Source organism: Aulostomus chinensis, chromosome 3 (assembly GCF_037954235.1).
Source record: "Aulostomus chinensis isolate RoL2024-O1b breed Wild chromosome 3, RoL_Achi_v1.0, whole genome shotgun sequence".
Classification (NCBI taxonomy): Eukaryota; Metazoa; Chordata; class Actinopteri; order Syngnathiformes; family Aulostomidae; genus Aulostomus; species Aulostomus chinensis.
The window spans coordinates 21,239,744-21,254,005 of NC_141322.1; the positions used below are offsets into that span (position 1 = coordinate 21,239,744).

Consider the following 14,262-nt stretch of genomic DNA (forward strand, 5'->3'; position numbering starts at 1 on the left):
TCACTTAGCGACTCTCATTGCAGATTTCCTGGATGCTCCGAGCTGCCTCACAGTCTCTGCAGAGGGAATGCAGTATTTCTGTCATTTTATTGGTCCCCTCCTCTTTCTCCCTCTCTCTCTCTCTCTCTCTCGTTCTTTCTCTCTTCTCTCTCCAGTGGACAAAGATAAATGAAACTCTTTTGCGAGGCGCATTGTTTCACTTACATGACTCCAGATTGGAAACCCAGTCGAGCAACAAAACACTGAAATAACCGCAGTACTTTACACTTAATAGAAGCATTTACAACATATGAATACATTTCAGATACTTTTCCTTGCTCCTGTACACCTCTGCTGTTTCTCTGCAGCTACAGTAGAACAAGACAGATTTACAGATTTTACCTTTACAGGCCATATATATATACATACACAGTATATATATATATATATATATATATATATATATATATATATATATATATATATATATATATATATACACACACACACACACACAATACATATATATATATGATTTCTTACTCTCAAAGCAAACAGCTAAATGCTACAGCCCTCAAATATTATTTAAATGCAACAGTAATCAATTCATTAATGCTTTACAATATTTCTATCATAAGAGGCTTGTTAAAAAGAAGATTTTCTATGGTTGTTCTGGCCTCCTTTTTTAAATTTTGCAATGGATTTTTTTCACATTTTTAAGTCGTTATTCCAGCCAATCATGTTTTTTTTATTTTAAATTATACATTTTTTTTCGCGATAAAATTTTCACAGTTGATAGAAGAAATGGCAGGATTTTTTTTTTAATTATTCAAACAACTGTCAATTATTTGTTTATAACGCTGGCTCTGTCACACAGACGTTTCATCCTAAAGGCTATAAAGATAATAAAGAAAATTCAATATCCACCTGCGATAATGATGTGATGTCATGATATCGCTCCTCGTGGCATCATTTGGCTAACCTCGCCTCCTCTGACACCACACATTTTTCACGCACCATTTCACTGACCACAGCGAGATAAGATGGCTGCTCTTATCTCAGCTGCTGCTTGTCAGGACAGTCGGGTGTTTCGCTTCGACCCACATGGACTCACCGGTTCAGGGGTGCGCAGATCAGAACTGATGGAGCGACAAGACCCTGACAAAATTATACATAGGGTAACTCTCCAGCAGATTGGGACAGTCAAGGAAAAATGGCAGCTGAAAAGATATATTACAGGTATTGGAAATACATTCTTTAATAAATGTTTTCACAGAAATAAAAACTGGCAAAGAGGAAAATGAAAAGTAACATTCTAATTCTTTAAACTGTCTTTCTGCCATGAATCTGACTGTGTTGAAAGTTAGATTTATTTTTATTTCTATCAAAAGCATATCTATTTATTTCAAGCATAAATTAAAAAAAAACGATAGATTTAGCTGTTTGTGGATCACTGCTCTTTTTGTATTTTGATATTTTTTCAAATATGTATTAAAGTTTTCAAATCTACATTCTGAAAATCAGAGAAAAGAGATCACACGTGAAACTGAGTTGCTCAACTTAAACTGTATTTAGCTCTTATCATGAATTAATATTGATTATTCATTAACATAGAAATAAGTCGAAATGCATATAAATGCAAAAACTTGACAAAAACGAAGAAACAAAATAGCAGCACTCAGATTATAGATCTGGGTGCTGCTATTTTAGTTTAATTAGGGCAAAAGATGCTAGATAATACAACACAATTAGAATACTCTTCGTGGAAGGACACAGTTTAAAAACAGATTTGATTTAACTCGGAAGGTCTTTGTTACTACAATAAGAACAATTGAAGCATTAAGTCCAGGTTTTGGAGCCTGGTCCAGCGAGGCCCAGGCGCCTGTAACAGAGGGCAGATCTCTGCAGTGGGGCCTACAGCTAACTGCAGTGGTGTAAAAGTCAGTGGGGCATCCTGGATAGCTGCAGTGTCCCGTGGCCTACTCTACAGTAATAACCCTGGTGGTTAACGTGCCTCTCTACAGCGCCATCAGTTCTGCTGAGGGTGCACGTTTCTCTCCCCCACTGCTCCCCTTCTGCAGCTCTCCCCCTCCACTCCGCCGCAGCTCGTCAGAGAGCTGCTCAGGCGTGGTATGAGCTGTCAGGGGCTGCTTGATGGTGATGCCCGCATGGCCTCCCCCGAGTGTGATGCTGTGAGTCCATCAGCCATCTCCCTCTCTCTCTCTCTCTCTCTCTCTCTCTCTCTTCCTCCCTCCTCTCACTTCCTCTCTCAACCCCAACAATGAGAAGCAGAGGCCACAGAGAGGCCGCTCAGACAGGATGAGCTAGTTCTTCTGCAGCAGCAGGCAGTGAAGGACAGGACACGCAAACTGTTGGCTTTCACTTTAGGGGAGAGAGAATTTTCAATGGCACCCATGAAACTCTCTTAGCTCATCCAGGTCCTTTTAAGGAGTCACTGACAAGTCATGACTGCAACTATCATTTACACTCCAGGAAATTAAAAAAAAAAGTCTTCACAAATGCACTTTTGTTAATTCATGACTCATAATTCACCCTTTTTTGCCAGCTTTTTTTTTCAACACCTACATTTCTTTCAGTCAGTTTTTCTAATATTTGTTGCTGCTAACTTGATCATTTCTTAATCTCATAGTAGAGGATGTGAACTATGGTGCAACTCCTGTAAATGAAAGGAAAACACTGCTTATAAAAACATCCTTTACATCTCTGCATGCCTGCTCTCTTCTTTCACTGTTATCTGCAGTACGAGTACTTCAACGCTGTGTTGATCAATGAAGTGGACGATGAGGGCAATAACGTGGAGCTGGGAGGGGAGTTCCTTCTGGAGCCAAATGACCATTTCAATAACCTGTCGGTCAACCTCAGCCTCAGCGTGGTGCAGGTGCCCACCAACATGTACAACAAAGGTGAGCGCTGGACTAGCAGGTGACATTACGGTAGTGTTATTCTTCTTCAGAGTTGATGAAAGGAGATAGAGAAAAGAGAGAAATGATTGTTTAAAATGTTTTGATGTCACCAGCTGAGAGAAGTGGAGTTGGAGGATCAATACCAGTCAAAACATAAAGAGAAAGTAAGCGCACACCTCTCAGAGAGTGCGGGGGGGGGGTGATGGGAGGGAGATGTTTCTCATACAGCAGCAGTTGAGTTGGCTCTTGTTTAAGAATGGAAAGTGTCACCTCTCCCACTGTGGCTGCTTTTGTTTGGCTCTAATGGACTCCACATAACTCTCTGTTAACAGCACAAAGGGAGGCTGCCGCCAGCTTGTTCAGCCGCAGGAGGGGAGGGGATGATTTAGTCACAGCCATTGTATCGCCTCCAGGGGGGTCAATAAGGGACAGGGGTCAACTGTGCACTTGGTCGTGGTGACCAGGAGGATTACCATGATCACCATTTAATTTGCTTGTCTTCATCTTGTCTCACCTCCCTTTGTGTTTGCATCTGTCGTCCCCTCAGATCCGGACATAGTGAACGGGGTGTACTGGTCCGAAGCCTTGAACAAAGTGTTTGTGGACAATTTCGAAAGAGATCCAACACTCATCTGGCAGTACTTTGGGAGCGCCAAAGGTTTCTTCAGGCAGTACCCTGGTGAGCTGTGTGTGTGAGTGTGTGTGCGTGTGTGTGTGTGTGCGCGTGTGTGTGTGTGTGTGTTTAGAGGGAGGGTCTCAAGGGAGCCATCAGCCTTCAGTGCAAGAAAAAAAAAAACCCATCAGAACAAATGATATAGAATTACTAAAAGGGTAATTTAGCTAATGTAGTAATTTTACAGACCATCAGAGGGGATGCATATATACAGACTGTAATTAATTATAATTTGCCGGTGAGGGTCTGCAGCAGCACTGAGGAACAGTCGACTACTGCTGCTGGATCCAACACGAGTGGTCAGGAACAGGCGGTGGCTTCACTGCAGTGCTGGAGAAAAACCACAGAGATGAGATGCAATGTCCAGAAATGGGCTGTGTTTGTTTGATTTAGAAGGAAAGCACAAAAAGGAGGTGGATCAGCCTCTACATACAATATGGTATATTTTATATATTTTGTCTTAAGAAGACACTCAGCCCAAAGCTCATCATGCCTCCTACTGAAAATGAATTCTAAAAACACGCTTATTTTGTTTTATCTTAATATACGGCTACATCATTTCACAGAAGACTTTTTAGAGTATTTCTGACTGTAAGGCATGAATGTGGTGATAGAAAAACATGTTATCTTTTGCAACAGGAGTACTCATCTATTAATAGTCTGTGAACAACAACAACAACAACAGGAATCTTCCAAATCTTCCCATCAGGTGACAATATTGTCTGCCTCACTTAAAAAAAAAGAGATTTGGATTTATTCCAGAAGCTACTAAGGTTTTAAAGCAGCAGCACTCACAGTATCCTCCAAGTACTTTGATGTCCAGCTGTTCAGGACCGTCTCTCTTCATGTGGTCATGTCTTTGTGATAAAATAGCTTGTGACTTTTGAATTTTCCCCACTGGGATAAAAACGGTTATCTATTCTTTAAAATTGGATTTGTAAAATCCGTGAATTGCAGTAATAATGGCGCCGTGATTTTATTGGTCAGACTTTTCCACAGCCACTGATGGTACCTGGGCGAGGGAGAGGTGATAACCTTCATCATGGCTGTTAGATTTGCGATGACAGTAAGCTTGTAGTTTTCCACTGCTGACCTTTGCCGGTTTCTGTCTTTCACCAACTGTTCCCCAGGTGTGAAGTGGCATCCGGATGAGCATGGGGTCATAGGCTTCGACTGCAGGAACAGGAAGTGGTGAGTGTTTATTTTCCTCTTTTATCGGTGATATTGCAACACCCAGACATGTATATAGAGTGTATTCTTACTCTGTATTACAGGTACATCCAGGCAGCGACGTCTCCTAAGGATGTAGTTATCTTAGTTGATGTCAGTGGGAGCATGAAGGGCCTTCGGCTGACTATCGCCAGACAAACTGTCTCCTCCATATTAGACACACTCGGAGATGATGACTTCTTCAACATCATCGCAGTAGGTTTTTATTCAGCTTCTCTGCGTGTGTCTGTTCTCAACATTTGACTTTGATCGGTCTTGCTTTGAGTGCTTCTATAAAGTTCTACCGTGTAAATGTCATTTTATATTTCTGCAGTACAACCAGGAGGTTCACTACGTGGAGCCTTGTTTGAATGGCACACTGGTGCGAGCTGATCGCACCAATAAAGATGTGAGTCATAACTAGACCGACATCTAATGAATACATGTGGATTTTTATCAGGTTTAATTTATGTGATTAATATTCAAAAATGTTATCTGTCAGCATTTCCGTGAACATCTGGACAAGCTGTTTGCCAAAGGGATCGGACTGCTGGGGGATGCCCTGACAGAGGCATTCACAATCCTCAATGATGTAAGTTGCAGTTCAGTGAAAGACCTTCTGTTGTTGTAACCGTCTGAACAGCATCATTTCATTTACTGAAATACTGTAACAACAAGTTGATCATCTTCATTTATATTTGCTGGCTGCTGATTATGTTACAGTGCTGCTTTACCCACAAATCATAACAAAAATGATTTATGTATGTACTGATTCATTTGACAGAAAAGTATACAGTATCTATCTAGCATCACAAGTACACTCTTTTAATTCAAGGGCTCCACCTGGCCAGAACGTTAAAACAACTTTCATTTCACAGGCCGCATTTGTTTTCATTGACAAAGTACAGCCCTCTTTATGTCCTCGTCTGAACATTAAAAGTAACACACTCCAGTAAAATACATTTGAGTGTTTGGGATGTGTGTGTGTCGCAGGTCAAAACGCTTCGGTGCTATCCCCGTTCCGCCCTCCAAACACAGACACATCTATTGTGAAGTGTGATTAATGGCTCTAATTAATGTCAATGATTAATAAGGTAGCTGATTGGAACACAAAGCAGATAAGGGCAGGAACCACGCGGTACTCCTTTTATCTCCCTGTTTTCAGGCGAGCTCTGGCTGCACCGCTGAAGCTGAGGAAGCACAGCTTTTACCTCTGCATTTGTCAGATTAATTAGAGTTCTGCAGTGAATATGGTAATCTGGTAGCCAGGAGACGAAGGCTGAAATTCAACGTTTCTACCCGAGTAAAAGAAATCAGTCTATCAGAGACAAGATCAAAACGAAACCTGCTTTATGTATTATTGCGTTTCTGCATATAGTCCTGCTCAGCTGCATGAAACTGGGTGATAATATGAAAGAATAAAACAGCTAGTACAGTAAAATATGGCACAATTACAATATAATACGTTATCCATCGGATTTTTAGAGCTTTTTTTCCTGCGGAAACAAGAACATTAATTCGCCTTTCAGGCAGTTGTTTAGATTCATCCACACATTTCCTAATGATCCTGTTATTGATTACTACTTTTATCCTCACCGTTGTTTAATTCTGACTTACTTACAGTAGTGAGACACATGGTTTGATTCGTGTTCATACAAACAAATCCCAGCAGAGACAGCAAATGAATGTCTTTATTATAAATATATAGAGAGAGACACTCCTCATTCCCTGGATATCTGTCAGCTGTCACCAATCTGCATTTAATTTAATTTTGGCCCCCCATAAATTACACTACTCTGCATAAACGTTGATTTCACATTTCCTGTTCACTGAAATGGAACCTGAAGATGTGAACTATAGTTTAAAATGAACATATTTTTGATGAAAAAAATCGGCCATAGATATTCTAAAGTTGCTCATCAGGTATATTACAATGTCTTAACATTTGTTTTTGTTTTTCTTTTTTATTTCTTCAGCTCAAAATGCTGTTTTTTTCAATGCTGGATTTTCTCTTAACGTGACAGTGCGCATGCACAGCATGTATGTATCTTTTAGTAGTGACATTTAAGTTGATTTGGCCTTTTTGTCTTCCTGTTTACTTCTTGTTTCTGTCTGCTGTTTGTGTCGGTTTTAAAGGTTGTATGGTCTACTGGTCCGTCAAGACAAATTCCTCTGTGTCTAGGATACATTTAGCAAATATGCCATACCTTGGAGGTGTTTCTGCATAGTAATTTCCTCCGTTCTGTCTTCACTCTATTATTTTTGGTGTTAATCTTCTTGTTGTCATCTTATGTTTGGCACAGTTATCTGAGCTTGACATTCTGTTCCCAGAGTCGTCACAGAGTCGGTTAAATCAAATATATCCGCTTTCGTTTGAGATTAAAGTCGCACAATGCACAGTTCCCGATGACAACTCAGAGAATCAAGGATGGGCATGCGAACAGTTTTGGTCTGGCTGGTCGTGGTTGTGTGTGGTACCTCTGAGGCCTAAATGGTCAAGGTTTTGCTGACACAAAGGCCGCACAGTAATATTGTTTATGCACTATGGGAACATGAAAGTGCTTTTCTTCTGATATTTTTGCTCTCCGGTGCGGATGTGAGTTCTAAGGGCCTCCTGGTGCTCAGTGCCTGAGTGTTGGCAAGCGAAACGGGGCTCAGCAGTTTTTTTGGTGTGTGATTGTGACAGCACACACTCCTCTTTCTCTCCACATTCACTCTGTTACAGGTCAATAAGCCACTTAATTACTGCGATGCATCTTCCACACCAGAATTAAGAGAACCACAGTCCTCGGGTTCATTTACTTTATATGTAGTTTATTGACTGATCGTGTCCCTGCTGCCACAACAGCATCATTTTCGATGAATCAGACTTTGTCGGCACTGTTAAATGTGTAAATAACAACATGATATAAATGTGGTTGTATTTGTTTCTCTTCTTGCTGCAGTTTAATCAGACTGGTCATGGCAGTGTGTGCAGCCAGGCCATAATGCTGGTGACAGACGGAGCAACTGAGATGTATGACGATGTTTTTGAGAAGTACAACTGGCCAGAAAGAAAGGTGAGTCTTTCTCTCTTCGTCTTTTATTCCACGTTATCTTATATTGAATGTAACACATGCCCCTTTTCAGGATTTTCTGCTTGCGCTGCACTTTTCTTCCAGCAAAGATAGATGTACATTTCAATACTAGATGCCAACTGGAGCTCCTGTCTTGACGTTTTGGGGAATTGGTTTTCTTAAATCATTACCTCTCACAACTCTATAATGTAAAATCCGCATTAATATGATGGGTTTTTTTTTTCAATCTGTTGACACATTACAGAGCAATATTTCTCCCATGAGGAATAAAACATGGGAAATTAAACGTTTTCAAGGGCAACTCAATCTCCAAGGCTCTGGTCCATGTCTCCTGGCACTGGTTCCAGGGCGCAACGTTGGGTTTAGAAGCTTTTGTTTGGCTCTTTTTGTAAACCCGACTGAAATGAAATGGTTTGCGCAGCAACTCACAGCACAAAAAACAACAGCTCCAGGGCTTTTCTTAAGGCCTGTCAAGCATATGTGTTGGCAGTGTTTGGCAGGGCACAGGGCAGTGTTTGGCAGGGTAACCACTCCCCCCTCCATACACCCTCAGGGTCTCTATATGGCAGCCATTCAGTGTTTCCTATATGCTTTATGCTTAGCGAAGCATCTGGAGCCAATGAGCCGTGCAGGTTTGGCAATGTCACACAGCGTTCTTTAAAAGGACAGCAGGAGGTGCCCTCATGCTCACGGCCCAACAAAAGAAAATTAATTGGATTCAAATAACAGAACTATTAAAGGTAGTCCTGGAAAAAAAAATGCTCCAAAATGACAATAAAGAACAGGTTATTGTTTCTTTAAAAACATGCATCTAGATTTTGTTCACAAACAGACAGAATCAGGGAGATGAAGTACTGAGGAGCCACATCACTTTTCGTGTTTGTAATCCCTCCATCTTTGAAACTGTTAACCTCTACATGTCCTTGGCACAGGTACGCATATTCCCTTACCTTATTGGACGAGAGTCTGCATTTGCTGATAACCTCAAATGGATGGCCTGTGCCAACAAAGGTTTGAGACTTTCTGATAAACACTTTCCTAAGCAGCTCCATATCAGAGTGGTGGACAGGGTCTGATGTGTGTGGAGTAATATGAAAGAATAGGATGTGTATCTGTGTGTGTGTGTGTGTGTGTGTGTGTGTGTGTGTGTGTGTGTGTGTGTGTGTGTGTGTGTGTGTGTGTGTGTGTGTGTGTGCGCGCGTTTAGCTACATTTATACATATTTGTGTGTGCATGCATGTGTTCGGGCTGGCTCCCACTTTCTGCCAAAAGGCAATGAAGTGGCACTCGGGGGGGTCAGAGGTCAATCTGCTCTAATCCCTCTTCCTGTCAGAGTGTCTCCCTCTTGGCTGCTCACTGCTGATGGTTCCCACGTGTCAACAGTCCGCATGAGCACCCTCTGGAAGCCACAGCCAGGAAAACAGATCACGGGGAGATAGTGGGGAGACAAAACCCAAACCTCCTTCCCAGTACAAACACCCACTGTGATATAACCTTACATGTCCAGTATGAAACATCATCAGAAAGTCCTGTGTCGCTCTGGACTGAACCGTTTACACATCCAGTAATCCCGAACATCAGCAGCACTATGTGAATATTCAGATCGTTTTTTTGCTGTAGACCACATCCATACAGTTTTACGCTCTTTTATTTGTCAGGCATACCTCTAATCGCAGGGAAAACCGGGTGAGTTTGCAATTCTACGTAAAGATTTAGGTTGATGACATTTAATGTCATCATGGCAAAAACATAGCAAGCGCTAATGCTGGTTGTGATGACACTGAAGTCATGCATCCACAGTTTAGTTTCTTCATATCATAACTTCAGCTTTGTACATCTAACAACTGCATTTATATGTCAGACACTCTAAAAGTGCCGCTCAACTCCCATACACTTGTCTTTGTTTTCAACGACACAAACCACTGGTTTGTGGTCAAGAGAGTCCATGGTGATGCTGGTGTTCAGACTGGCCTATTAAATATGTCATAATTGTGATACTCTATAGAAAGGAGGACCTGTTATCTATGTAGAGAAATGACTTATTTTAAGCTAACATATTTTATTTTAAAGCGATCAAACATGAAATTACATTCACTTTATGAAAGCTATCGTTTCTAAATTCTACACTCTTTATCTACTTTTTTTTCTACCCACCCACTGGTGAAGTGAACTGTTTATTTCTATTCATTTGCTATTTGCAGAAGAGCCTCTCATAAACCAGATGAGACAAGGCATAATGCCCCCAAAAAACGTTTTTCGCTCTAGCATTTAGTAAAAAAAACAAAACAAAAAAGCAAAACAAGTATGAGAACTGGACTTTGCCTGGTGACCCAAATTGCTTCCTATTGGTTCGTTGTGTAAATGGGGTTTGCACATTTCTGTTTTTATCGCTGTTTGTGCTCCTCCCAAGTGGCCAAAAATCCATATTCATGCAGTTTTTGGGGGGGTCATGTGTGTGTTTGATTGCAGGATATTTCAGTCAGATTTCCACGTTAGCAGACGTTCAGGAGAATGTGATGAGGTACCTTCATGTCATGAGCCGCCCAAAAGTGATTGACCACGAGCACGACACGGTGTGGACAGAAGCATACGTGGACAGTGCTGTAAGTCTGCTCATTAGTTAGAGCTGTGTGTGATATTTTGTGTGTACATGGTATGTTTCATATGTGTGTTTGTGATCTTCTGGCAAGCTTGATGCAGAAAATTGTTACAATACTGTGTATATTACTTTTGGCCTGTAAATGTCCTCCTTGTTCTTTATGCTGCTGGAATAATTCCGCATTATGAGCTTCATTGATTTGCTTCACTCATGTACAGCTGTGTGCACAGACTCAGAGCAGAATCTGCATCTTTTACTGCTCTTAACGTCTCGTTATTTTCTTTCTCAACAGCTTTCCCAGGCTCATAAGGTAAATATCTACATCTGTACTTATTCTCATAAAATCAAATGAAGTCTGGCATTGTTTATTTGTCAACATATTGTGTTAAAAGTACGGGCCAGTACAAATTATGAATTGGGATTAGAAAGGGAGAGAATTGCTGTATTCGTCGACAGACTGACGTGAGAGGTTAAATATCTGCTTATCGTTGCTACTTTTCAACATTATGCTCCAACTTTCCTCTAAGCGACAGGAGCAGCAGAGAAGCATTTACTGGACTTCATATCAGTATAAAGGCTATGAGTATGCTAAAACACACACACACATGCACACACACACACACACGCACACACACACACACACACACACACACACACACACACACACACACACACACACACACACACACACACACACACACACACACAAAGGGGTTGGGAGATTGTCCTCCGCAGTGTGTGCTCCTTTATCTCAACCTCAGACAGACCATTCATCATTCTGTGGATCATTGCATTTTATCTCCTAAAGCCCATAATAAAACTGACATTGGGAGACCAAGGAAGAGAAAAGGGGGGGGGGGAGGGTTAGGAGTGGGAGGTGGGGGTGGGAGTGGGGGTGGTGAGGGTGGGGGGTGTGGAAGGTGTTCAAGGGTTTACCTGTGTGCGCATTTTGTCAAGCTTGCTAATACACGCTGCTGTTCACAGTTCGTCTGCTTCGCGCACCTACACAAATGAACACCAACACACACGCGCACAACAAGATGGACGCAGATGCAGTGGGCTGTGTGTAGGGGAGGGAAGGGCAGACCTACTTTAACAGAGCTCATTTGCTTAATTATGTCAGCTTTCATCTTTCTGGATTCACCTCATCTCCTCCTGTGAGCCACAAACGCTCCACAACAGGAGGGCTCAGGATGCAGCAATCAAACATAACATACAAGCCATGAAGTCAAACCCGTGTGTGTCTGGATCAGTTTGATCAGGAGCAGGAGCAATGACATTTGTCTGCCCATTATGATCCTGTTCGACCACTTTTCTATCTGGATGTTTTAACAGAGTTTAAGTATAAACTAAGCGCCCTTGAAAGATGTCGTAACCTCTTCATGAACTCTTCTAGAGCTGATGATCATATTTCAGGGTTGCGGTTTTTACATAAGTCTAATGTTATTGATATAGCACAGTTTGCTGCAGGGGATTTAAGACCCTCTGTGCTATGACCCTCGATTAGAGTGAAGAAAATTTACCCAAAAACTATTTAAAAAGGAAGAAAATGGCAAGAGAGCCACTGAAGAGGGAATTCATCTCACTGACTGAGAATTATTCCTCTTTTTTCTTTTAGTTGAATGATAAAAAAGGCCCAAGTCTGATGACCACAGTAGCCATGCCTGTCTTCAGTACCAAGAATGAAACGGTGAGTGAGTGAGTAAATGATGGAGGGAGGGAAAGTTATATTTTTTACAAGACAGAATCATTTAAAGTGTTTTAAGAACAATATCATCTCTCATATTGTCTCATTTCAAGAAGGAATTTGTTTACTGCACTGTCAGCTTATTTTATTGATGATAAAACACTTCATTGAATACTACAAGTTAGACAAACATACTTGGCAATGCCTTGTTTTGGCAGCATGAGTAAGAGCACTGAGCTTCAGAATGTTTCGTTCCTTAGAGCTTTGTCAACAAAATTATCTCTTGAAAAAAGACAAAAAACATTTGTTTTTTAAAATATACACACACACACACACACACACACACACACACACACACACACACACACACACACACATATATATATATAATTAAAATTAATCAGAGAAAGATATTTGGCAGTGTGTTCCTGCAGTCCTCTGAAGGTGTGCGTGTTTTGAATCTTGCCATGCAGAAGAATCAGGGTATTCTGTTGGGGGTCGTTGGAACAGACATCCCACTGCAGGAGCTGATGAAGCTCATTCCCAAACATATGGTACAATAGCTGCTTTCTGCTTGTGCTTAAATTCAGTGAATATGTTCATGTGCATATTTTGAATCATCTATCTTATTTTTGTCTCTGTAGTTAGGGATCCATGGCTACGCCTTTGCCATCACAAACAACGGCTACATCCTGACTCATCCGGACCTCCGGCCTTTGGTAGTAAAGTGTTTCTTCGCAGTACTTGTACACCAGAGCAGTATCACAACTTTACCCTTTTGGTTTTGTCCATGATACTGTGTGCATCGGCGTCCATTGACGAGGGCACACAGAGATGAATGTGCTATGTGGCTGGGAGGCTAAATGGACGCGTATAATCTGTAATCCCCACCTTTTCCTTTGATGTATGCATGCAGGGATAAAGGCCACTCATAGGGCTGGCTGGCCTGAGATTTCCCAGAGGTAACTTAACACTCACTGGCCGAGAGCACAGCCGCTAGCCCTGGGACCACTGGTTCCTCAGGAGCTGTGGCTGTGCTAACGGGTCTGTGTGCCAGTGTTAGTGCTATTCCTCTTTGTGCAACTGTGTGTGTGTGTGTGTGTTAGTCTGTGTTGGTTCTGTGTATACGTCTCTTTGTGGCTAAAACTGTGCTGTGTTTGTAGTCACTGACTGGTCGTTTGTTGTTTACACGACGACATCAAGTAGCAGCTTCTGACATGTTCAGTTTAATGCATTGATGTAGAGTTGTTTGAGCGTGAAGTTCCTATCAATCATATTAATTATTTTTCATTTACCTGACAGTGTTAATTTCACAGATGATTTGAAATAATTAACCAGTGAAACTGCTGTGTCAGGGATTCATAAATAAGGGCACGCAGCAAATCTTCAGTTCTACCGGTGAATTACAAAAGATACAATGAAGTGAATCTTTTCTTTTTTTTCCATGTACAACAGATTTCACAATTCAGATCAGGCAACATTTATATGCATTTTGATTGAGAAAAAAACAATTGGAAAAAGATCCCTCTTCTTCACACAAATGGACCCTTCATGTTTGTGTATTGTGTTCCTCTGTGCAGTATCAGGAGGGTCAGAAGAGGAGGAAGCCTAACTACAGCAGCGTGGATCTGTCTGAGGTGGAATGGGAGGACAAAGATGATATCGTACGTGTTATGAATGTTGCAGAAAACGTGGTTCTCGATGCATTTATTGTTTGTATACAGATGCGTCACGTTCATGATGTGGATGCTGGTGGACACAAATGAAGAAGCAGCAGCAGGCAGGAAATGAAAAACTTGATATGATTAAATTAAAAAAATACAAGACTGTCAAAACAAAACAGCCAGAACTAAACACACTAATCCAGCGGCTGAACTCAAAAGAGACAGACTGTCAAAACAAGTGGAGTGAACAAAGAACCTGACCAAGAGTGAAGAGAGCGCCAGAACTAGTGCTGCATTCAGGTGCTCCTCGGATGATCCTCTCTCAACTTTGGTGTTTCCGTGTGCTTTCAAGTGATAAAATGGAGTCTAGAAATAGGATGTGTTATATTCTATTGCTTGGAACTTATGAAAAAGGAGGACGCTTCGGTTGCTATTCTCAATCCCGCTACAA

At 41.4% G+C, this 14,262-nt stretch overlaps 1 protein-coding gene across 1 annotated transcript in view; it reads left to right on the top strand.

Annotated features, from left to right (window-relative positions):
- Nucleotides 1-14,262, top strand: part of LOC147268207 (voltage-dependent calcium channel subunit alpha-2/delta-3-like) — a 30,214-nt gene that overhangs the window by 7,382 nt on the left and 8,570 nt on the right. The window contains exons 6-19 of the mRNA XM_086200801.1: nucleotides 2,741-2,903; nucleotides 3,451-3,582; nucleotides 4,707-4,767; nucleotides 4,851-5,001; nucleotides 5,120-5,194; nucleotides 5,288-5,377; nucleotides 7,731-7,844; nucleotides 8,795-8,873; nucleotides 10,331-10,464; nucleotides 10,753-10,770; nucleotides 12,079-12,150; nucleotides 12,621-12,701; nucleotides 12,792-12,866; nucleotides 13,728-13,811. Of these exons, the coding sequence (XP_086056927.1) occupies nucleotides 2,741-2,903; nucleotides 3,451-3,582; nucleotides 4,707-4,767; nucleotides 4,851-5,001; nucleotides 5,120-5,194; nucleotides 5,288-5,377; nucleotides 7,731-7,844; nucleotides 8,795-8,873; nucleotides 10,331-10,464; nucleotides 10,753-10,770; nucleotides 12,079-12,150; nucleotides 12,621-12,701; nucleotides 12,792-12,866; nucleotides 13,728-13,811 (1,329 nt within the window). The remainder of the gene's footprint in view (nucleotides 1-2,740; nucleotides 2,904-3,450; nucleotides 3,583-4,706; nucleotides 4,768-4,850; nucleotides 5,002-5,119; nucleotides 5,195-5,287; nucleotides 5,378-7,730; nucleotides 7,845-8,794; nucleotides 8,874-10,330; nucleotides 10,465-10,752; nucleotides 10,771-12,078; nucleotides 12,151-12,620; nucleotides 12,702-12,791; nucleotides 12,867-13,727; nucleotides 13,812-14,262) is intronic.